The sequence below is a fragment of the Rhea pennata genome, chromosome 18 (assembly GCF_028389875.1).
Source record: "Rhea pennata isolate bPtePen1 chromosome 18, bPtePen1.pri, whole genome shotgun sequence".
Taxonomy (NCBI): Eukaryota; Metazoa; Chordata; class Aves; order Rheiformes; family Rheidae; genus Rhea; species Rhea pennata.
The window spans coordinates 3038833-3061233 of record NC_084680.1 but is presented as its reverse complement, the minus strand read 5'-3'; the positions used below and the strand labels follow the sequence as shown (position 1 = coordinate 3061233).

The window sequence follows — 22401 nt, the reverse complement described above, 5'->3', positions numbered from 1 at the left end:
TGGAGCACCCAGGAAGGAAGCTCAGTCCCACACAAGAATCAGCCAGAAGCATCCCACTGCAGAGACTTCTGGCCTCCACCCCAGTTGGGTCAGGGCATGGGGAGCTGGACTTTATCCATACCGAATCTTGCTGGGCCTTCCTCTCCCACCATCTCCATCTGAACAGAGAGGTGCAGTTCTTAGGAAATACTTTCAGCTCTTGCTGGGATGGGATGGATGAGGGCTCCTGGTGTCTGCATCAGCCACATCCAGCACATGGTGACCCTGTGGGGACTGTGGCCTCAGTGAAAGTGTCACCATTCCCTCTGTTTATCAGCATAGCTGGCAGTAATCAACTGAGCCTGGTGGGCAGATGGGTTTCCCCTGCCCAGTAGGTTGGCAAGGGAAATCCTAGCCCTGCAGCCATCAAGGAGAAGCTGGTTGGGCAAATCTGCCCCCTCTGCCAGGCCCCTGTCTCAGGTAATCCCAGCCCAAGGATGATGCCTGAGGCAGATCATTTTTCTGGCTCCTTTATTTGGGCACAGGCTCTCCCATACAGCTCGCAGGGAGGAAGGGGAAGGGCTAGAAGCCAGGATTATGACCAGGTTTCAGACTGGAAGCGCTGCGATCGTTCCAGGGCTGTGAAATACTCTTCAGCTTCAGAGGGCGACAGGCCACCTTCCAATTGCAACACCGACTGCAGGGCTTCAATCACTGCTGCTGGCATCTGCTTGGCATTCCTGAGGAGAGAGCAAGTGTTGCGATGTAGGGCAAGCAGGAAAACTGGGGCTACCTCAGCATCCCCAGTGCTCCGCAGAGAACAGCTCCGTCTGCTGCAGGCCAGAGGAGCAGGGCGATCAGCTCTAGATGCCGCGTCTTGTGAGCAAGGCAGGAGAGCTGTGGAGCTGGGCTGGCAGCTGCTTCCAACTCTGCTGCCCTCGGGCTTTGGGATTCAACCCCTGCAGCCCCAGCAAGGTGAGGCAGCAGCTCCAGCATACTCCAAATGCAGCTCCAAATACTGGCTCAAGCTGCAAGCCAGGTACATGGCAAGGCAGCTGTGTCACCACAGCTAGACTCCCAGCACCCACATTGGCCTACACAGGTTGCCGCTGAACCAGGGCAAGGGGAACCTGCCTTAGCCTGCAACACTGGCTCCCTGGCCCTGAATAATTGACAGGGTTCAAAAGGCAGCTAGCACTACTCCCTAGAAAGTGGTGCCGTTATCCATATGTGGTTTTTAAGTGTCGGCGTTTGCAGACTCAGAGGTGGCCTGGGTACCCAAGCCATCCCTGGGTACCCAGGAGCACCCTAGTTTGTTAGCCTTAACGGCAACCAACATTTTGCTTCATTTTCCATCAAGATCATTAGATGGACACAGAGTGATTTGAAACAGGGAATAAGCACAAGTCATAATTTATCTGCAAGAGGGCAGGAAACTATTCTTTCATCCCATGGTTCAACGGAAAACATGTCTGATTCTGAGCCAATACAAAAAAAGTGCTGGGAAGCAGCAGGCTAAGAACGCAGTCATTCGAAATCTATCGAAATGGTTCAGCCTGAATACTGAGCATTTCAGGCTCAGTAAACCTGAAATGACTTGTTCTGATGTCGACAATTGTAAGCAAGGCCAGTTCGAACTTCAAAAACAAAAGAAATGAAGCAAACATGAGTTCTCATGTAGAAAATACTCAAGTGGGATTCAATAATTCCAAATGCTATTTCTTATGGGAAACAAGAAATTCAGACTTTTCCTGGAGAGAGTTTCATTTTGATGGACTGACTGTGCAACAAAAAACATCTAGGAAAAAATTCCCAGGCAGATTCAATTGGCATGAACACCTGGCAAAGTCCTTGCTGTTTCCCAAGAATAAGGCAGAACTTTGACTTGCACCTGAAGCTGATTAATGTACCAAAATACACAGAAAGCAGGTTTTCTTTTTCTAGAAGGGTTGTATTGTTTCTGAGTCGGCATTATATGCAAGTAGCAGCCAATGTAGCTGGGCTTGCAATGGAGAACATGTCAAATATCTATCTTTTGCAGAAACAGAGATGTATTTTTAATACTTTAGTCCATAGGCTAGATAAGCTGGGCACAGTTCAAGAGAAGACACAGCTCTGGCTCCCCAGATCCTGCCCCAGCCAGCAAGACCTAGGGAAGACAGGAACACTGCACTACATGGTCCAGGGCTATTTCTCAGGAATATGCAGCCCAAGATTCAATTTTGTCATCTTTCTCGTGGCACAGCTGAACCTGTGAATACTATTTCTAGCAAAAAAAAAAAAAAAAAAAAAAAGGTATTTTCAGTTTTACCCCTGTACCTTCCCATTTGGCAATCTGTGAAAGTCTAGCAGCCCACTGGAAGTTTACAGCAGATGTCTGCAGGCCAGAGAGCAGGACTATCATAAACCGGGGCATCTTTACAAATGGTATGATTTGTTCAGTAGGAGTAGGAAAGTGTCTGTTGGGAACAGGATGGCCTGTTCATGCAAGGGAGATCGTCAAGGCTCTGAGATCCCATCTGCCTGATCAGGGCTGAGGGCCACCCCAGTGCCAGGGACAAAGACTGTTGGCCAATGAGCTGGGTCTAAGGGTAACCTTGACACCAGAGATACCATCCTCATGGCTACTCCAAAATCATGAAAGAATAGAAGTCATGTAACCTCTGCTCTTTTCAAGACTCTGAGAAAGAAGAATCATTTCAAATTCCTTGGCAGATCCCAGAGCATCTCCAGCATTCAGCACCAGAAAGTAGCAAACAGCATGGAAAAGGGTTGTCCGACTGCCAGGGAATTTGGACTGGCAGTCCTATGGGTCTGCGCAACATCAGGACACCATGCTTGGGCGCCCAATCAACTGGCACATGGGCTGTTGGTGGAGGTACAACCCTCGCATGTTGTCCTCAGTGCATCTTGATGGAGAAAAGGAAACCTGAACCCCAGATCTAAATGTAGGAATTACAGGTTTGGGATAAGGCCCTCTAGAAGACCCCACAAAGCAACGAGGTATGTCAGACCAAGTAGCAGCACAGGAGTGAGTTACTGAGCAGATGGCAGCCTGGCCTTCTCACTTCCTGGGTAGTAAACAAAAAACCTCCTTCTCCCAGGAATGCAGTAAGGCCAGACTCTCTCTGCAAGGCAGCAGGGAAGTTCATGTTCTCATGCGGGACAAAGCAGGAAAAAGCCTCCTGCAATTAACTGTTCATGTTGACAGCAAGGCAGAGCTTGGGGTTTGCACAGTGTTTTCCAGGTCACAGAGGTGCAGGACAAACATTATTCCCTGCTTCTCGCCAGCTCAAGGAGCCCAAAGCATTTCACTACTATGTGGCCATGCCCTGGGCAACAGGCAAGCAGGCTTCCTCTCCACCATACTGGCAGGGACTAAGGCAGATGCATTAAAGGAATTGTCCAGTGAAGCAGTCACAGAGTCAAGTATGATGCTGCAGGTCTTCTGCCTCTGACTGCTCCCAGTCAAACAGCCAGACACCACTTCTTGGACAACAGTTGGACATTTTAAATGAGCACAAGGTAGAAGTAAAGCATTTAGCAAATGACTATGTTCTCAAGGGAGGCAGGCTGCGGTTTAAAGCCGCTTGTCCAGACCTGCCCCGGGAAGGCAGTCTCAAGTGCTAAGAGACAGCCAGGATGTGCCAAAGATCCCCAAAGCTATTGCTCAAAAGCCACAGCATAGAAGAGCAGGCCCTGACTGCATACCACTTTGAAAGCCTCCTGCTCACCTGAGCAGCCACAGGAACCGCACAAGCTTTTGCTCCAGTTTCACTAAGCACTGCTAGACAGGGTCTGTACGAAGAGCGGCCCCAGCTCTCTCACATTCACACCTGCCATGGGTCAGAAGCCAGGGAGTCTATAATCTGAATGATACTCTGCCTCTCACCCTGAGCCTCTTCAGTTACCATGTGCCAAGCAGCAGCCCTCAGGGTCTTAGCAATCAGCTCCAACCTTTCGTGCTACAGCTTCATCCATGACACTCATTTTCACACCAGAACCACTGTCCCCAGCTTTCAGACGCACCCCAGTGATCACTCCAATCCTATTTGTAAGACACCCTGGCTGAACGTGGTGCAGCTACAACCAGTGTGACTGCAGGAACAGCCATGTCCAGGGCTCTGCAGGTCCACGTTGATGGGAGCAGGGCCTTGTAGCCCCACAGAGGACTGCAGAGGTTAGGGGAGTGCTTGTTCTGGAGGCTGCACAGCTCTATCCTAGGAGGTGGGATACTGAAAGGCTCCCAGGGTCTAAGTGATGTGCAGTTCCTGTGGGGAGACCTGTGCTCCCAAGGCACATACTTACCCAGCCAGGTAGATGTGGGCATTCCTGCTGCTCAGCAGCTCCCACACCAGCTTTCGGTTCTCTCGGATACGGTGCTGAACATACACCTTCTCCTCCTGCAGAGAAACACAGTGCTGAATCTACCAGCCCCAGTAGCATCCTTGTCACCTACATGCCTGCCTGGCCCTTGCAGCATGGCCCAGTTGTTCCCAGGGGCCGTTTCCAAGAGTTCGAGGAAATATAGACCTTTCGGAGAGCAGGGGGCACTAGATGCTCAGAGAAGCAGCTGAATCAATTCTCCTGCACATAGGGCATCCTGAAGCCCCCAGGCAGGTGCCCTGGGACAAGTCAGCAGAAGATGGGTACAGCGGTGGGCGCTTTGGTGGGGAAAGCCACCTGAACGGTTGCTGGAAGAGAGATCACTTCACTGCTCCCTGTCTGCTGCCAACTCCAGCGAACAGCAGGGGTTTGCAAGGCTATGAATCAGGGTATCTCCAGGAGTGCTCCTCTCCTCTCCCAGCATCGAAAGAATCACTCAGGCTCTGTGGCTCTCTGCACCAGGGCTGCACAAGGGTGCGGAGATCCTCCTGTGAACCTTTTTGATGTTGGTCCCAGCCTTGGCACTAGTGGGAGGTCTGAAAGGGCTTTAAAGGGCAGGAAGCCTCAAGGAACAGCCTCAGTTCCATTCCTTGCCCCCTCATTGTGGTTAGAGACTGGATATAAGAGGCTTCTGGCATAGTACGGACCAGCTGAGGGAAGTTCCCAAATGGTTAAACCACAAGACCTTAAGTATCCAACCAACTGCCCACAGCCCTGGCTTCTGCCCAAGAGGAACACCATTGCTAACGTGCTTGCACTCAGTGCTGGCCTGGACGGCTCCTCTGTGACAAAGGTGACACTGTGATGCAAGCCAGGCCTTCTGCTGCATAACCCACCATGCCAGACTCTGAAAAGTGGTGAGCTGAGCTGCAAGAACAGCCTCCACCCCATGTCCTCCTCCCTCCTATCTAGCCTTAAAGGCAAAAAGGCTCTTGCTGGGTTTCAGGCTCCACAAGCTAATCCAGAGGTGTGTGTGGGCAACACTCCAAACAGCCTTCAACCTTGGCTGTCACAAGAACTGGTCACCACATAGTCAGCTAGTCCCACTCAGCTACAGTAGTTATGTTGTAGAAGGACAGAGCCAGGCCACCCCCAAGCACAGCTCTACTGATCCAGCTCCAGTGACAGGAGCTGGAGGAGGTAAGCAAGCCCATTGCAAGCACCAATACACCCAGACAGCAGCTCAGCTTCAGAATCATTAGCATTAATAAGCTAAGTGCTGACAGAGACTCTGCCAATGAGGCTGGGGCTCTAAGCAGGTCCTTAGATGACCTGCAGCTACCTGGAAACCACAGCATCCCAGATGACAAACCCCGGTCACAGCGTCTCAGCTAAACCCCAATGCATCCTGCTGAGAATTAGCGACAGTCGTATTAGGCAGGGATCAGTCTACACCACTGGGGCAGAAGTGATGTGACAGAAGGTCACTACAGAGGCGACCTTACAGAGAGAAGAAGGGAAGCCTGCTCAGCTATGGAGCATCACAGCTCCTGCTAGGCTCTTTGAAAAGAAGTACTCTACGGCTTAATACCTGTGGCATCTCCCAGAACTGCAGGTACAAGGCCTACAGCATTCACTACTGCTATGGGGCTGCACTCCCACTCACTTCCTGTGCAGTACTGCAAGGACTCCATAGCAAAAGACCCTCATGACAAGCAGCATTGCCCCATGAAGCAGCCAAAGCAGGAAGGCTAGGAGACACAGACACACGCATCCTGCCCCTCTAGAGTTTGTGAGGGCAAGAGACGGCTCTGGGGCTGCTCTGCAGATCTAAGTAGCAGCAGCAGAGGGCTAAGCAGTGAAACAAAAAAATCCCAGCTCACTGAGCCTCTCCAGCAGCAGAAAAAACCCTGCAGCTTGAGGGAAGAAAGGCTGAGGGAGAGCTGTCTATTGGAAATACAGCCTAGGAAAGAAGAGAAAGAGTAAAGTGAGGGGCTGAGGTGCTGGGGTGCTCTTACCTCTGGGGAGCTTTCTCCTGAATGGCTGGGGAGAGCTAGCATGGAAGTATTGAGGGCTGGGGCAGGAGGTCAAGCTGCTCGACTTCAGCCAGTGCTCAGAGGGATGCAGTTGGGAGGGTGGCATTCAATAGAAAAAGGGTATTGTCTGGTGACCCCTCCTGGGAGGCTTGGGAGCCTTTTATCACTCACGTGTTCCAGCCAAACAAAGCTGACTAACACTCTATCTGCTCCGGCGCTTGCCAGCCTGTCCCAGTGACCTTCCCAGTTCAACTCAGCCTGCTTGTGCCTGGCTGGGCAGTGGCTCTGTGCTCCTGGTGGGGATCCCCGGCTTGCACCACAGCAGGACCACGGTAGCACGAGGGAGTGTGATGACCACTATGCCATCCCAGCAGGCCCTCTGCAGGCCGTGCCAATGGGCACAGGAGCCCAGGAACATTGGCAGGGCCCTGTCAGTGCCACCTAGGCCACTTCCATGTACACTCCCCTCCTCCAGGAACTAACCTGGTCCCTGGAGAAGGCTGTAAAAAGCATCAGGAAGCTCTTCGTCACCAGCTCTTCCCACTCCAACTGGCAGTAGAAGTCCTTGGATTTCTGTCGGCAGCCAAAGAATAAGCAGTTTCCTGTGGAGAGCAGATCAAAAGGACCACGCTGTGACAGACTGCATGCCCCATGAGGGCTAGGGAATGGTGGTGCCCACAGCACCCATAGGCAGAGCCCCAAGGCCAGCGCTGACCTAACATTTCTGGCTGATAGCCCTGGCCAGGGAAGAGCCAGGAGGATTCAAAAATCACATGAACTCAAAGCCAGGTGGCCTGTAGCAATCTTAGGTCCCCTGTGAGAGGGGGAAGCAAGAGTCATGGGGTAGGTAGAGTGGGTACAGCCAGCCTCAGAGCTGCATGTTCATCTCTGCTAGCCCATTCTCAGCTTCCTGCTGAGACCTGCAGCTGAGCTGGGGGAAAGGAGGATGAGACAAGGGCAAGCAAAGGACCGAATCCTGGTCCAGCAGATGAGCTCCACAACCCTTCTTTGCTTAGAGAGTCAAGAAAGAGCATCTGCAGAGCTTGCAACTGAATGCTAGGTCCTACCCTGACCCAAGAGACAGCCTTTCAACACAGCCTGTGAATAACTCACAGCTCGCACACACCAGGCTCTAGTCCTTGCCTCCTCCAGAGCATACATACCTGTGGTCTGTCCTGCTACAGTTGAGCTGAGCTTTCTCCCACTTAACCACAGCACAGCCTGTGTCTGTCCAAAGCCTCAGGAGCCCCCAGTCCTTCCTTTCTGTACATTGAACAAACCTGCCTGTTGCAAGAGGCAGCCTGGAGTCCCTCCAAGGATCCTGCCTCACCTCTCCGTCCCTGTGCTACACGCTCTTGTATTGCTGCTCGGAAGGGTGCTACTCCTGTGCCAGGGCCAATCATGATCACGGGAGTGTCAGGGTCAGCTGGGAACTTCATTCCTCCTTTCTTCACCCAAAGAGGCACCCGGACATCTCCTGCAAAACAAACAGACTGACTAGCATCAATCTATGACCACTGCATCCATAAACCACCCATAACACATCCCGAGAGGGCACTGCCTAGGCCAACCCAAAGCTACGCCAGACTTCAGCTATTCCACAACGCTCTGGAAATACGGACTGTGCCTGGCTTAACATCACCCCAGGCCCAAGGCACTCATGGTGCTACACTACACTATGTGTGTGTGAAAAGCCTTTCGGTTGTCCCAGCAAATGCTTTGTCACTCTTCAAAGTACTTAAGTGAATCACAGAGCAAGGCAAAAGTGCCACAGCACTTGGGCTTAGTCTCATATAGAAACTGGGTACCATGAAAGACAGCGGAGAAAGTAAGCAGCAATCTCTACTTGGCTATTATGTAAGGGAGACAGAGGAGAGGTGAAGATACCCATCTGGGTACTCTGAGAAGAGCCAGTCATGCTCTGGAGACACACAGAGGAATCTTCTGCTGTCCTGTAGCAGGAAGACCCTATGAGCTTACCGCACTTGCTAGGGAACCCAGCTGCAGGGGTTTTGATTAGAGCAGCACACAGAGGCTTAGTGGGGCAGGACAGACGTGCTCAAAGGAATCAGCATTCTTCATAGAACTAGTGCTATGGGGTTGGAGGTGTCCAGCAACTAGAACATTTCCAGCTCCAGGATGCCAGAAGCAGCCATCTGGGGGGACAGCAAGGTGCACTGGCATTGGGAGCAGGAGGGTCAAGCAGGTGGGAGAAAACCAGGAATGCAGGGTGCTCAGGGCAGGCTGGGGAGAAGCACAGACATACTGTTCTCTGAAGAGCATGGGAGCAGAGAAGAAGGACAGCAACTGTGAGTTCAGCTGTCCTGCTCAGCTGTTTTGCTCCAGCTCCATTCAGCAGTGGTACTTCACCTAAGGTCCAGGCAGCTTTGGTGCATGGTTAATGCACACAGAGCTCCACCATGGTATCATGGGATCAGCAATGTGCTTTGTGGCAGTGCACAGAGCCATCCACAGAGTCCAAGCAATTTTTTACCATGTTGTGGGTTGAGAGAAGCCAACCAAGTAGAGCAGAGACCACGACGGGGTTTGCTGAGCCGCGTCTTGTACTGCACTACTGCCATAAGGATCTGAATCCGGTTGGGGTGAGCCTGTGTGCAGACAGGAATCATGAGAAATGAGACATTCAGGACAAAAATAATAATAACAAAAAAAACCTCAAAAAACCCACAACAGGCTACAGCAGAACTCCAGAGTGACAAGAATTCATGGCCAAAAAGGATCCCCGGATGGAAGACTACTTCTCACACATCACCAACCATTGGAGACAGGCGTTTGCCTGCAGGCAGAGAGCAGGTCCAGGAGGAGTGGAACAGGCATAGTGCTGTAGGAAAAGTCCAGCGACTCTTCCAGGAACAGATCCTGTGCCCATCTCTGACCAGGAACCTAACCTGAAACGACTGCTTGGATACATAACTGGGTTCATCCCTGCCCCAAGCCTTTCCAATGGGGAAAGAGGCTTTCCCAGAGAAGCACTGTTGCAGGATTGTTCTGCACAGCTGGTAAGGCAGGCAGAGACAGTCCAACCCAAGAGACCTCTGGGGAGGGAACACAGCAGGTGCTTGGGTTGATGTCTCCTAAGCCACCCGGGTCAGGCCCCCTGCCACCTGCTGGCAGCAGCAGAAAACAACATGACCCCACTTCCCATGTCCAGATTGTGAAGGGATGCTCCCAGCCTCTGTGGTGCTGCATCCCACAGCTCCACAGGACAAGGACCTCTGCAGCATGCCGTGCCAGCCCCCAGCACTTGTAGGGCTGCAGAAGGGCAAATGCCCTAAGTAAGAGGCTGGCCAGGGCACACAGGTTAACATCCAGCATGTCAGCATGCTGTAGGCTCACAGCAGAGCACGTGTTTGGGTGTACTACGGGTCTGGGAGCATATCATCAACATCTGCAGCACGCATATCACAAGCTGCTAGGCCAGGGCCTGCCAGGACCTCAGTTCAGTGCCTCACATTAGATCTAGAATGACTGAGCTCTTACCAGCATAGAGGAAGCGATGGAGAAGGCGCGAGGTCTGATACGAGGAATGAGGTCCAGCAGATACTCAGGTGGAATGGCGCATGTGGTGTGAGGGAAATCCCAAAGGGTCTGGCAAAGCCAAGCAGACATGACAATTGGAGCAGCCCTGCCTGCTCTTCAGAGTGGCAAAGGCTCCCTTCCACTGCTTTCCCACACTGCCCATGCCATTTGACTGAAAGCATCACACCAGGTGCTTCCAAGCTCCAACCTACCACCCAATACCCTCCACTTGTCCCCAGAGTCCTGCACACACCAGTCCCCAGGCTGCAGCACAGGACATACCAGAGCCCAAGGATTTGAAGCAGGTCTTAACCACCAGTAGCAATCAGCAGAAATTTCAGAAAACAGGTGAAGTAAATTCCTCAGTCAATAAACATCTTGGTGCTTTATGCCAAGACACAGTTCTCATTGTGTAGGCTTGCCATGCTCCTCCAGTCCTACCTCAAGAGTGGTCCTGCGGGGCCGGTTACAGTAGCTGTACAGCTCTTCCTGGCCCTGTGCAGAGCTGAACTCCTGCAGCTTCTCCCGCTCCAGTTCATTCGGAGAGAAGGAGGACAAGAGCTGGAAGAAGGAGCGGCGGGGCACGCAGGAGATGTCAAGGTAATGGGTAACCAGCTGCTGGATAGTGCAGGGCTGTGGCAACAGGGCAGGGAGGGCTGTGCCTGCAAGGCAAAGCAGCAGGGAGAGGTCAGGGCCACCACCCAAGCAGGACATCTGAGCACCACCTGCCTGCTGCCCCTGTAGGCTCTGCTACTCCCTTGGTGCCGAAAGGGCAGCCCTGCTGTTTAGAAGCACCTCCACATCATGTGAAGGAAGTAGTGGAGCCGACTAACCTCTGCCATCCCTGCAAGCCCACTGGCTTGCGACAGAGAAATCCAGCAGGGCTGAGCAGGGAGCAGTCCTTCACTGCATGTGAGTGCGTCTGGACAGTGCCTCATCTATACAGGTCCCACCTTGCCCACATACACTGCAGTGGAAATAACTATCAGTGTCCTGTGTGTTAGACCTGTCCTTGTCTCCTATTTCCCTCAAGAATATGAGGAACAGCTTGAACTCCTCTTCGGTTTGCTTGCTAGGCCAAAATTCCAGCACTGTTGGACATGAGAGAGAGGAAGAGGGAATGGAAGTCACACTGTCGGAAAAGGTTAGTCACTGTAGGTTAAGTAGCAGATGTCTGCTGTAAATTGTATGCATGCTACATGCAGCAGCGGACATTAGGAAAGGAACGATGAAATGAGCCCTGGGCACTGCTACCTAAAAGAGGATTGAAGAATTGCTCTCATGATTTTGACATCTGACTAATTAAACCAAACTAATGTGCCAACATGTTTTATAACGTGATGGATTCCATACCCATCTGGAGATGCATGAATCAAGATCTGTGATCCCTCAGGAGAAACAGATCCCTGCAGGTGGGGCAAAATGCCAGAGGAGCAATGTTGGGACAGATCAGGATCAAGAATGTTCAGAGACAATGTGAGTGAAGCTCTGGCATCTTGGAGACAGAGAGGTCTTTTTCTATCATGGTGGCTTGGACACTTCCTGGGCCACAGAAGCCATCAGAGGGTCCTCACAGCACTGTCCAGCTTGAGCTGGCATCAAGCAGAGGAGAGGTGATTATGATGTGTCCTCTGCAAGGTCCAGGCCTTCTCCTTTCTTGGTACAGACCACACCAAAGAGACTGATATCAAGTGATTCATGTGCTCTCCCTGTGTGGGCAAAAAGAGTTTGATGCCAAAGGTGACTGCTGTGTTCCCCCATTCCTGGAGGCAATCAGAAAATGAAGGAGCTTATCAGAACACAGGTCAGAGCCTCATGAGCTGAGGAAAATGAATGAAGTTTTCCAGCAGATATCACGGTGAGTCACTTTCTTCCTGCCATCTTCAATTCTTTGTGATCTCTGTGGGATCCCATTTCCCAGTCAATCTGGACAGTGCTCTGACCATGGAGAGGATGCACACTTGGGAGAGAAGTCTCCCCTGGGCATTAGGCAGATGGTAGTGCCTGGCAAGGGTGTTGTGAGTGTCTCCGAAGGGTTTCTCCAGTTGTTGGTGCCAGTTTGTGGTGGCAGAAGTAACTGCAGTAGGTCTCTGGGGTATGTTTTTAGTGGGGACACTGACAAACCCAGAGCAAGGAACCACAGGTACAGGACAGCAATCTGAGCAACCCAGCTTGGTTCTTGGCCAGGAAAAACAGAGGCCTTCATGCTGGGGGATGTGGAGAAACAAGGCATGGGTGCAGCCCAGACACAGCTAGGTTCCTTCCTTGAACCACATCGGCCCTAATGTAGGATCCACACAGAGAAAATCTGTGAGGAAAGGAGACCCTCAGCATAGCAAGACAAGCAGATGTCCTGTACCTATCAGTCACTCCCAACTCCTCATCTATGAGGTCTAACGCAAAGGAAAAGCAGAGCTCCAGGCAGGGTCAGAGCTCAGTGGGCTGCCCCATCCTAGTAGGAAGGGAAAGGAGCAGCTGGAAGGACCTACCAGGCTCTGAGGGCTTCAGCACAAAGTATCTGTCTGGATCCAGGCGTAGGAGTTGGCAGAACTGCTGCACATCTTCAGGGGAGTTCTGGGGCTGGATCATCACCACGTCTCCTGCGCTGAACCTGCAAATACAGCAGGGTCTGTTCAGCGCAGCCACAGGGCAGGCCCATGGGCAGAGCACTGGGATCCTGACCAGTATCCACCAGAGGCCACTTAGACAAAAACGCAGTGTCAATAACATTATGCTCTGACTTGACAAGGCAGAGAGAGCTGGCCCATGGGTACAGCCCACACCGTGTCATACAGCCCACCATGCCCTGACTTTGTCATGAGGATAGGCAGTGCAGTAGGGATACGACCGCGGAAACTAGGCTGCAGCCTTGGACATTGCTGAAGGAGGCGAGTAGAAGGGAAAGGAAGCTATGAGACACCTGACTCTCCTTCACAATGGTAGTGTGAACGCAGACCTGTGGCAGGTTGGGAGGCAGTGAATTATCCCCCTTAACAAAAGGGCCAGAGGGGTCCTGCAGAGGCCAAGGGACCTGGAACAGCCAGGAGAGATGCAGAAAGCCAAACACAAACAGACAGAACAAGCAAGCACTTCAGGCCAGCCAGACACCCTGCAAGGCCAGGACCCCAAAGATCAGCAGGGAAGGACAGCACAGCTTCTGCATCAAGCTATGGCAAGAGGAAGCAGCTTCCCACACAGCAAAGCTTGGGGGAGCCAGGAAAATGCTCACGTGATTCCTGAGCCTGTAACATCAAACTCAATGAGCCGGACATCCTGGAAATGGGATTCTGCTGTGACCCGCTGATTGGACACCATCCGAGCAGCAAAGGGATGTAGTTCCGTGGGAACAGCCCTGGGTGCTCTTGGTTGGAGCAGGCCACCATCAGAGCATGAGGAGTCCTCAGCCAGGTAGTGCAGGGTGTACTTTGGGGGCAGGCTGTGGGGAAGACAGCAGTGCAACACAGTTACCTCCATGCCATAGCTCCTCTGCTGCCTTAGTCCCAGAGGCCAGTGCCAGGCAGAGGACTTGAAGTATCCCACAATATCCACCACACCCATGGTCGCTGACCCTTGAAGCTGACATGGGGTAAGAGAACATAGCCCAGCCAGACTGCCAGGAGAAGGAGACAGGCAATCCTGAAGGCATCACAGCAGGCAGACCTAGGCTGGCCGGCCGGTCTCCACAAGTTTGCCAAGCACAGGGGCATATCAGGACAGTGAGGTGAGCAGAACCCTGCCAGGGCAGCTAGCACACACCAAGGGCACCTAGATGGAGAAGACAGACCATCCAAGGCCAAAGTCTAAGGGATAACTGAGACACTGGCAGCTGTGCGGGGAGGTTTCCTTGTGAAAGCAGAGCATACCTCCACCCCAGGGATCAGCCAAGGAAGCAGGGTATTCCACACCAGCCAGCTCCTAGTGGGGCTGGAAAGCTGTCGATACTCTCTGCTCACCCTCTGCACTCACCGCACATCTGGACTGATGATCTCAAGACCAGGAGGGAGAGGGTACAAGGAAAGGATCTTGTCCCATAAGTCCACGAGCCATGGATCAACCACTGCATCTGATCTGCAAGGGGGAAATCCAGGCTGCACCAGAGCTGTGATTCTCCCACCAGCTCTCCAAGCTCAAAGGCTGTTACCCCCGCAGCCTGCACCGAAGCTGAAGGGCACTGCGGTGTCATGTGCCACTATGGCTCTACACCCTCATCCTGCCAGCCTGATGTTTCCCACTGCACATGGACAATGCCAGACCGCCCCTCAGGAAAACCTGCTCCTGCTCCCTTTTACCAGCACAGGCAGTAACTCCATGCTGTTCCTCTTCCAGATTCAGATGAGGAAACGTGTCTCTCAGTTGCTCTCAGCACTCACCTGCCCTCTGGGGCACAACCACTGACATCTGAACAGAACAGCTGACCCACTGAGAGCATGCAGTTGCAGTCACTGACACCCCAAACCCAAATACAGCTTCTGACACGTGACCCAAGGCTCTCCCTCCTGCCATCTGTCCACATCAGGCTCTTACCCCAAATCATGCTGGTCATCTCCCAGTGCCACTGGCAACAGAGGGCTGCCCCCAAGCTGTAGCACCCGTTTGTGCAGCTTCTTCGCAACAAAATTAAACCTGAGCAAAGAATAATTGCAGCTGTAGTGGGCAGCACTCCTCCAACAGGACAGTAGACATCGGTTACACGAGCCCACACATGCTCCCAGGACCATGCTCGAGCAGTGCACAGGCAGGTTCAGCCAGTTGCAGCATACACGAGCTGGCTCTATGCCCTGCCCAGCCCAGCCCATGCCAGGAACAGCTCAGAGAAGTAGCTGACTGTCACTTGCTGGGCAGAACAGACTCCTCAGGACTTGAGCAGGAGGACTGAAGCAGGGTCCAGCTTCCTTTCAGGGCAGCTTGCGCCCCAGACAAAAAAATACTTCCTTCTCTCTACCCTCTCTAGCCCACTCTACTGCAGCGCTCAACTGCACTCCTGTCCCACTTCACAGCAGCCCTGCAGAGCACACAGGAGCAATCTTTCGGGATGCCATTTAAAACTGTTTGGTGACTCTGGTTAGCTGGGCCCACAGAAACTACTGTGCGTAGGCTTTCTTAGGATACAGAGAAAGTAAGGCATGACTGTAATACCTGGCTGGCCAGCAGTGTCTGAGACACTCCAGAAAAGTGTCTGCTTGAGGAGGCTGGGAGGAGAAAAACAGGCAGCAGTCCAATTTCTTGGGGGCTAGCAGGGACATGGACTCACAGGGCAAAGATTTTTAAGGATGGTGGAAATTTCACCTTGTTCAAATTGCTGCTCTAGAGTCACTTTTTCGTCTCCCTCTGCCTGCTCTGTTCCCTAGGCACTCTGGTCTTGCTCACAGCCCCAATTCCAAGGAGCTGCTGTTGCAGTGTAAGCAGAGAGCCAAGGAGATCTGCTTACTTGGGATAAGAGGAGTCTCCGAGGCCCAGCACAGCATAGTCCATCTGGCACAAGGAACTGGGTGGCAGGTTCTTCCGGAACAGAAACCGCCAGAACATCTATAAAGGAGCATGGCTGGGGAGTCACACTGCTGCAGCAAGGACACCTTCCCTCAGCGACCCCCATTTCCATTCCTCCACAGGGTCCCTCCTGCTGAGTCCTGACAGGGCAGGGAGCAGAGCCTGGCAGCTTCCTTTGCTGAGTATGTCTGTTCAGTCAGCAGCTGTAATCTTAGAGCACCTTATTTTATGAAAGCAATCCCTGAAGCTAGCTGCTAGTGCTTCCTGCCAGAAAGATGATGCTCTGTGAGGTCTCCACAAATCTGAGTCTCTTGCTAAAGCAGCAGCCCCTCTCAGCTTTTAAGTTGCTGAAATCTCACCCGCTTTCCTGTTCACGTTCCATCAGTTACATGAGATGCCTCTCAGCCCCATTCAGTGAGCAAACATCTACTTGATGCTATCCTGCAGGATGACTGGTGTTACTTCAAAGCCTCCAGCTCCAAAAAATCCATAATTCAAGCTGCTCAGAAGAGTAAAGCCAGTCATAGGACCAGACACATAAAAGCAACATAGACTGGAATGTACCCTACCTTCATGTTGTCAGGTGGGTCGCCCTGGCCAGTAGTTGCACACACAAATACCACCAACAGCTCATTGATGAGGTTTGCCTGTGGGCACAGACAAGCATAGAAAGGCGTGCTTAGTTCAGTAGCCTACAAACACATGCCCCTAGCCAACCAGACCCAGCTGCTCACATAAGATTCAGGTCATGGACAGGCCACACTTGGCATAAACCCACAGCGTCGTGTGGCACATCCTCTTCTAACACTACTGCAGCATCATCTGTTCCCTATATATGCTGCCTGCAGCAACAGCTCCTTGGTGCTCCTTGCCTTGCAGGAACTGGGCCTGATGAAACTCAGGATAAGGCTGGGCATCTGTAATTTAACAGTGATTCTATCCCAAGAGCCACTGCTTAGCTTTCACATTTTAAGCTGAGTTAAGCACAAACTGCCCTCACAGAGGGCACACAGCCATGATCTGATGAAATATAAGAGGTCATAGTAAGGTTGGGGGATGCCTGAGCTCTAGAAATGGGATTAGTAGAGATGGAGCAAGACTAGAACTGCCTGGAGCAGCTCCTTGCTCACCACTCACCACATCATAGCTGTCCAGTGCCTCCACTCTGCACTGAAAGTGGCGTCGTTTGGCTTCTCTGCCAATTCTCTCAGCTGTGTCTTCAGCTGTCCCAGTCTGGCTGCCAAAAAGAATGAGGAGTTTTCGTTCTGCCATCTGAAGGAGAAAGAACCAAAGAAATCACCAAGAGGCAAGGCAAGACAAGGCAAGGCAAGGCAAGGCTGGACCTGCTCTCTGCTCTGGGCTGGGAATCACCTTAAAACCTACTCACGCTTCAAAGCAGTTCTGGTAGCTTTTTGTTCAAGTGTACTTTGGGGGAATGACACCGCATACTTTGGCAAACAACACAGACAGAGACAGTCTAATAGCTCAATGAAAGTGTCATGGTTCAAGGCTCCTAGTCTTTCTTTCCAACCTCAGACAACGCTGAGTGAGTGACACCATCTTCACTGCAGAATCCTTGTCTGTAGGAGCAGCACTGACAGTACTGCACTCCTCACCCTTACTGCCAAGGCAAAGGGAGAGGACTGACGTAGAGGTATAAAACCCAGGGACAGCGATTCATATTCTAGCTCATTTTAGCTGGCCTCTCCACCTTGGTTAGCACATCTCTGGAATCAGTCTTTCCATGTTTCCCATTTTAACACATTTTCCCCTAATGCTGTGAGAACTGCCACTCGAGGAGGTGAGGCAGGTAGGAGGTGAGCCTAGGAGCTCAGCAACACAGAAAAGTTTGACTAAAGACACAGTGCTCTCCACTGCAGGAGAAGATGGCCTCCTGTGCTGCTCTCCTCCAGCAGCAAGGCCCCTAGATATTACTGGAAATCACAGCACACAGGAAATCCACCCAGTTGGATACTAGAGCTGTAAATTTACAGCATCCCTACAGGGAATGTGTTCTACTCTTAGAAAAGCTACTGATAAAAACTGAGGGAACATTACCAGCCTTTCTAAACACCAATTCCTACAGAGGGGCTGCAGCTCCAAGGGACTTTCCCCTTGCCCAGAGCCAAGTAGATTTTTCCAGAAGAGCTGGCACAACCCATGTGCCGTTCTGGACACATACGCTGCTTGCTCAGCTCCAGGAACAAGACTATTTGCTCATCCACCCAGTCGCACTCCCTGACACAACGACTCGCTGAGCAGAGGCAGCTCCCCCACTGCCCTGCCTTTGGGGTCCCTTGGGGCGCTGCCCTTCGCAGCAGGCAGTAGATGCTGCCGTGAACAACTAGTGCACACAGGGGCAGGGGCCCGAGCCAGCTCCCAGCCCCCCGGGACATGGAGGCCACCCCGCACAGGGGGCTGCTGCCACAGGGTGATGGTCCCAGGCTGGGGAGCCCCACGGCAGCCTCGGCCACCCGTCACTCCACCTGGAGGCTCCCGCGGGCCCAGGGGACGGGAGAAGGGGCACCCCGGGGAACGAGGGGGGGGCACCGAGGGATGGGGCACCCCGAGGAAGGGGAGCGCAGCACCGAGGGAAGAGGCACCACCGAGGTAAAGGGCGCCCCGGGGAGAGGCGGCACCCTCAGGACGGGCACCTCGGGGAGGCCCCTGGGGACGGGAGGCCCCGAGGGAAGGGAAGGGACGTCCCCGGGGAAGGAGGGCCCCTGGTGCCGGCCCTCGGGGCGGAGAGGCAGCGGGAGGCGGGGGAGGGACGGCGAGGCCCGCGGCAGACCCGGCGGGGCCCCGGCAGCGCCTCCCACGGCCCCGCACCACGGGGCCAGGAGGCTGCGAGAAGAGCGCGAACCGCGGCGGCGGCAGCGGCGCCTCGGGGGCCGCAGCACCCACCGTGCGCCCGGCGCCGCGGCTGCCGCCGCTTCCGCCGACGTCATCAGCCGCCGCCAGAGCCGCCGCGACCTGCCGCGCGCCCGCCGCTTCCGCCGACGTCATCAGCCGCCGCCGCTGCCGGGGCTGGCGCGACCTGAGGGGCGGCGCCGGGCGCGGGGGCCGGGGCCGGGGGGTGCTGAGGGCATGAGGCGCTGACGGCGGCGCCCTGGGCCGGGCCCGCGCCCCCGCGGCGGCCGCGGGCCGGGCCGGACCCCGGGAAGATGCTGTTCTCCCTGCGTGAGCTGGTGCAGTGGCTGGGCTTCGCCACCTTCGAGATCTTCCTGCACGTCCTGGCTCTGCTGGTCTTCTCCGTGCTCCTCGTCCTGAAGGTGGACAGCGAGGCCTCGACGCTCTCCTGGTGGGCCGTGTTCACGCCCTTCTTCGCCGCCGATGGCCTCAGCACTTACTTCACCACCATCGTCTCCGTGCGGCTCTTCCAGGACGGGGAGAAGCGCCTGGCTGTGCTGCGGCTCTTCTGGATCCTCACCATCCTGAGCCTGAAGTTTGTTTTTGAGATGCTCCTCTGTCAGAAGCTGGTGGAGCACACGCGGGAGCTCTGGTATGGACTTATCATGTCGCCTGTCTTCATCCTCCTCCAGCTGCTCATGATCCGAGCCTGCCGGGTGAACTGATACCAAGGGAAAGGCTCCCAATGACTGCCTGTTACCCTGGACAGAGCTGCGCCTGAGCCACCAGGGAGCCCTGAGCTCTAACACAGCCAGCCACGCTGGGCTTTTGCCCTCTTTTTGTTTTTGTACAGAGTGATAGGCGTTGCTAGGTTATGCAGGTCTGGTGTTACGAGAGCAATGGTGTGTAATCAACCAGGTTATTACGTTATATAATTAGCATTTCTTCAAAATACCTTTTTATACAGTGTCATTGATTTCAGGTTCACTCAGCTCTTGATGTAAATGTTGATATATCCTGACGTGCAAGCACTGTTTGACATGCCAGTTAATTTAAAATAAAAAGGTACGGATAGTGTAGTTTTTATTTATAGAACTCTTTTTTTCCCCTTGAAAGTTTATGTACTTAAAACTGCTGCCCAGAGAAGAATAATTATTTGGAGGTTAGTTGTTTTGTTGTAGATGTTCTTATAAACCTCAGATTGCTTCTGGCCTTAAACAAAGAAGCTGTTATCTTGCTTGCCTCGAGCAATCTGAGGTCATGATTTTAACAATGTGTTTTCTTCAGCAGCAATACTAGTTTTTCGCCTCACTTCCCATTTTTTTCGCCTCACTTCCCTGAGCAATACTTCATGCCTTCAGTGTGCTAACGAGATTTTTCATGGGGTTGTGCTATGAGCCAGAGGGGGCTCTTCCTTTTGTCTTCCTTTTTTAAAAATTTTTTTTGAACAGAAATGTATTTTTTTTCTTTGCGTTTCAGATCCATTCCCCAAATATAGTTACAAGGGTGTTGGGAGGGCAAAGCATAGGGATAGAAGCATGAACATTGATGGTGCTTCTGAAGATGGATTTTCATTGAATCACAGCTTTTGGGTGAAATGCTCTCCTCAAATATCTAGAAATAACCCACCTTAAATGAGGGTAATTTCATCGCTCTAGGGGAGTTAATCAGGAAGTTAATGCGAGTTTCATAAAGAACTGCCAATGCAAAAGACACTTTAGTGTCATTTCGCTCCTACCGTGAGGTTGTTCAGGACTATAGACTCCTTATCTATATATGGGACAACAAACATTACTTTGGTGCCCAGGTCTAGAGGACTGTTCTCCTTTAGAAGCTGGATTTTAGAGACCTCTGTACTATGATGATGACTGCAAGAAACACTTCCCAGCAGTTGTGGGCTTCCCTTCCAACCTCAGCAGTGCTCTGTGACCCATCCCTGTCTTTGCCCCATCTGCAGGTGTCACCTAACTGCAGGTGTCATCACGTGTTCTCTGCAGCTCTCAGGTTATATTTCATGCAGATAAGATCTTGAAATGGAGAATGGCTGCATACATCACCTGAATTTAGGAGATGAGATGGGATGTAACTAGCAGAGCATGCATTAAAAAAAAAAAAAAAAAGAAAGTTGAGAATTGCCACGGTGTGGGACTTTATCACAATCTAACAGTCAGGTGCTTCTCAAATTGCGTAAAGCAGATTTTTTTCTACCTTCGTATCTGAAATCTAGAAAATCTGTAATTACCTAGCCTCTTGTGTAACTTGTATTTGCTTTTAGCATTTTGGAAGCACACAGGTAAGAAAAGACCTATTTCCCAAGTTTACTGATTTTAGATACTTGTGGCTGTGAGTTCAGAGCAGATCTCATGGGATATTCCCTTAGCAGGTTCTCTGTTGAAAAAGCTCTCAACAGTGAGAGATCTGTTCTTTTTTTTTTTTTTTTTTTTTTTTCTGGAAACAACAACAACAAACTATAGTCCTGTGAAAAAGAGCTTTGTTACAAACTACCTTATGACTCCTGCACAAGGAGCACCTAAAACACTGCTGTGGTGTTAAGTGGCAAGAGCTGTGGGCTTCAAAGCTTGCTGAAGCCTGAGGAAATGCCAGGTGTGTCTAGGGGGGTCTGTGGTCTGACTTGCAGGTCAGAGTCTCCTTTGCACACCATGTGGAGCAAGAAAATTTTTGCACAGAAAGGAACTTGGAGGAAAAGTTAGTGATAAATAACCCTTCCCTAGAGGCCGCTCTTGAGTTGGAGTAGGATGGCCTGTTCTTAGTCTTTGTGAGCAGATCTAGGCAGAGCCTTAGAGGTGATAGGGCCCAGGAGAGCAAGGAGCAGCAAAGCACATAATTTCAAACAATTTGTTGTCATAGTCCAGTAACCCTATAGATTCTTTTACTTTTCTGCTGCAGCCATTGGAGATAAACTGACGGATGCTGAATCTAGGCAAAGACTTGAAAATGTTGTGCTGAAAATGTGAAAAGCCACTTACCTGCTTTAGCAACAATTATTCATTTCAGATAGATGCTTTAGGCTCCAAAAGAGCCTAGTGCTTTTGAGCCACAGAAGAAAGAGCTGCCTTTCTATTCCATGACTGACAGACTGTTTTGTTCTCAAGATACTTACTGTCCACAGGAGACAAACTCTCCAGGGAAGCTTCCCAAGGAAAAGGTAGCTTTCCTTCACATTTGTTTATTCCTGTACTTAATCATTCTTCTGACACCAAAGTGAAGTGGTTCATTTCCCAACATTAGCTCTGAGTAGATAGCAAGCAAACTGACAGGTTCAGAAAATAAGTGGCTAGACTAGCTGTAAACAAGTCATTCTGAGAGAAGCAGAGTTAACATAGCTTGGTTCCCCACATCCTTACTCCCTTTGAGCTAAAGCAATACCAATATAGGTGGAAAAAAATGCAAAAATTTGGTGTCAAAATACTTAAAAAAAAGAAAGACACCCTGAAAAATATGGTCACTTATGGGCACTGAAGTGTCAGTAGATTTAATGTGTGAGTGATGAAGAGATAGGTCCAAGACTGCCACCCTAGGTGTCTGCCAGCAGCCCTGCACAGTGCCTCTGGAGGCTGTGTGGGGATGTGCAGAGCGGGAAATTTCAAATTCTGCAGCAAGGAGACACGCCACAAACCGAACACAAGCACTGCCAGGGACTGCAGGCTCTGTCTGCACAACATAATAAACCAGTTTGAAAGCATTCAAGAGATGTACCTATCCCAGATAGGGTGGTAACCACCAGATAAGAACTCTAGGAATAAATACAGTATTACAAAACTTGGACAGCAGAAGGAACTGATTCAGTATATGTAAAGGAGCAGTCAGTATGGGTTTTGGCTGCTGTTTTGGCACAGTACAAAGTTACTCTTGCTCTCTGCTGTGCTGCTAATAAAGAAACATGCTGATAAATCTGGTGCCAAGTGGAGCTGCGTGGCCAGGCAGAATAGGGCGAATCTGAGCCCTAGGAAGCCCATCCGGGAGCAGCTGCACCCAAAGTACCAGCAATGTGTTTGCATGCTGAGAAAGCACTTTTGGCTAGTGGGAGAGGCAGGTCTACTGCTCCTCCGCCCCAGCCAGGTCTTCTTACGACCCCTTACCTTCCCCTGTGCACTAAGGGAGGTGGCATCCTGGGGACAGCTAGTGGCTGGCTGTCCCTGAGACCCTGCCACAGCCAAGATGC

At 51.9% G+C, this 22401-nt stretch overlaps 2 protein-coding genes across 4 annotated transcripts; one reads left to right on the top strand and one right to left on the bottom strand.

The window, feature by feature from the left end:
• Positions 1 to 493: 493 nt before the first annotated feature.
• NDOR1 (NADPH dependent diflavin oxidoreductase 1) lies at positions 494 to 18301 on the bottom strand. 3 transcript variants are annotated; one of them, XM_062590988.1, is made up of 15 exons: positions 18273 to 18301; positions 16506 to 16640; positions 15938 to 16015; positions 15310 to 15407; positions 14406 to 14504; positions 13848 to 13949; positions 13111 to 13317; positions 12371 to 12492; positions 10323 to 10543; positions 9843 to 9950; positions 8836 to 8950; positions 7672 to 7818; positions 6825 to 6943; positions 4288 to 4382; positions 494 to 719 (listed from the first exon to the last, which is right to left on the bottom strand). In XM_062590988.1, the coding sequence occupies exons 2-15, from the start codon at positions 16638 to 16640 to the stop codon at positions 575 to 577; spliced, it is 1791 nt and encodes a 596-aa protein (XP_062446972.1). In that variant the 5' UTR covers positions 18273 to 18301; the 3' UTR covers positions 494 to 574. The 3 variants fall into 3 exon arrangements, with proteins under 3 accessions (XP_062446972.1, XP_062446971.1, XP_062446973.1); XM_062590987.1 differs by lacking the exon at positions 18273 to 18301 and adding an exon at positions 17427 to 17556; XM_062590989.1 differs by lacking the exons at positions 494 to 719; positions 4288 to 4382; positions 18273 to 18301 and adding an exon at positions 17427 to 17556 and having other exon boundaries at positions 6868 to 6943; positions 7505 to 7818.
• Positions 18302 to 18407: 106 nt separating this feature from the next.
• TMEM203 (transmembrane protein 203) lies at positions 18408 to 19297 on the top strand. Its single transcript, XM_062590980.1, has one exon. The coding sequence runs from the start codon at positions 18533 to 18535 to the stop codon at positions 18941 to 18943; it is 411 nt and encodes a 136-aa protein (XP_062446964.1). The 5' UTR covers positions 18408 to 18532; the 3' UTR covers positions 18944 to 19297.
• Positions 19298 to 22401: the final 3104 nt, after the last annotated feature.

What these genes read in the sequence shown, in the direction of transcription:
- NDOR1 (XM_062590988.1), bottom strand. Translation starts at nt 16,640, where the DNA reads ATGGCAGAACGAAAACTCCTCATTCTTTTTGGCAGCCAGACTGGGACA. An exon ending in ACCCACCTGACAACATGAAG is followed by an intron (nt 15,408 to 15,937) that starts GTAGGGTACATT and finishes GCTCCTTTATAG; the next exon opens with ATGTTCTGGCGGTTTCTGTT. An exon ending in CAGCCTTCTCCAGGGACCAG is followed by an intron (nt 4,383 to 6,824) that starts GTTAGTTCCTGG and finishes GTTTCTCTGCAG; the next exon opens with GAGGAGAAGGTGTATGTTCA.
- TMEM203 (XM_062590980.1), top strand. Translation starts at nt 18,533, where the DNA reads ATGCTGTTCTCCCTGCGTGAGCTGGTGCAGTGGCTGGGCTTCGCCACC.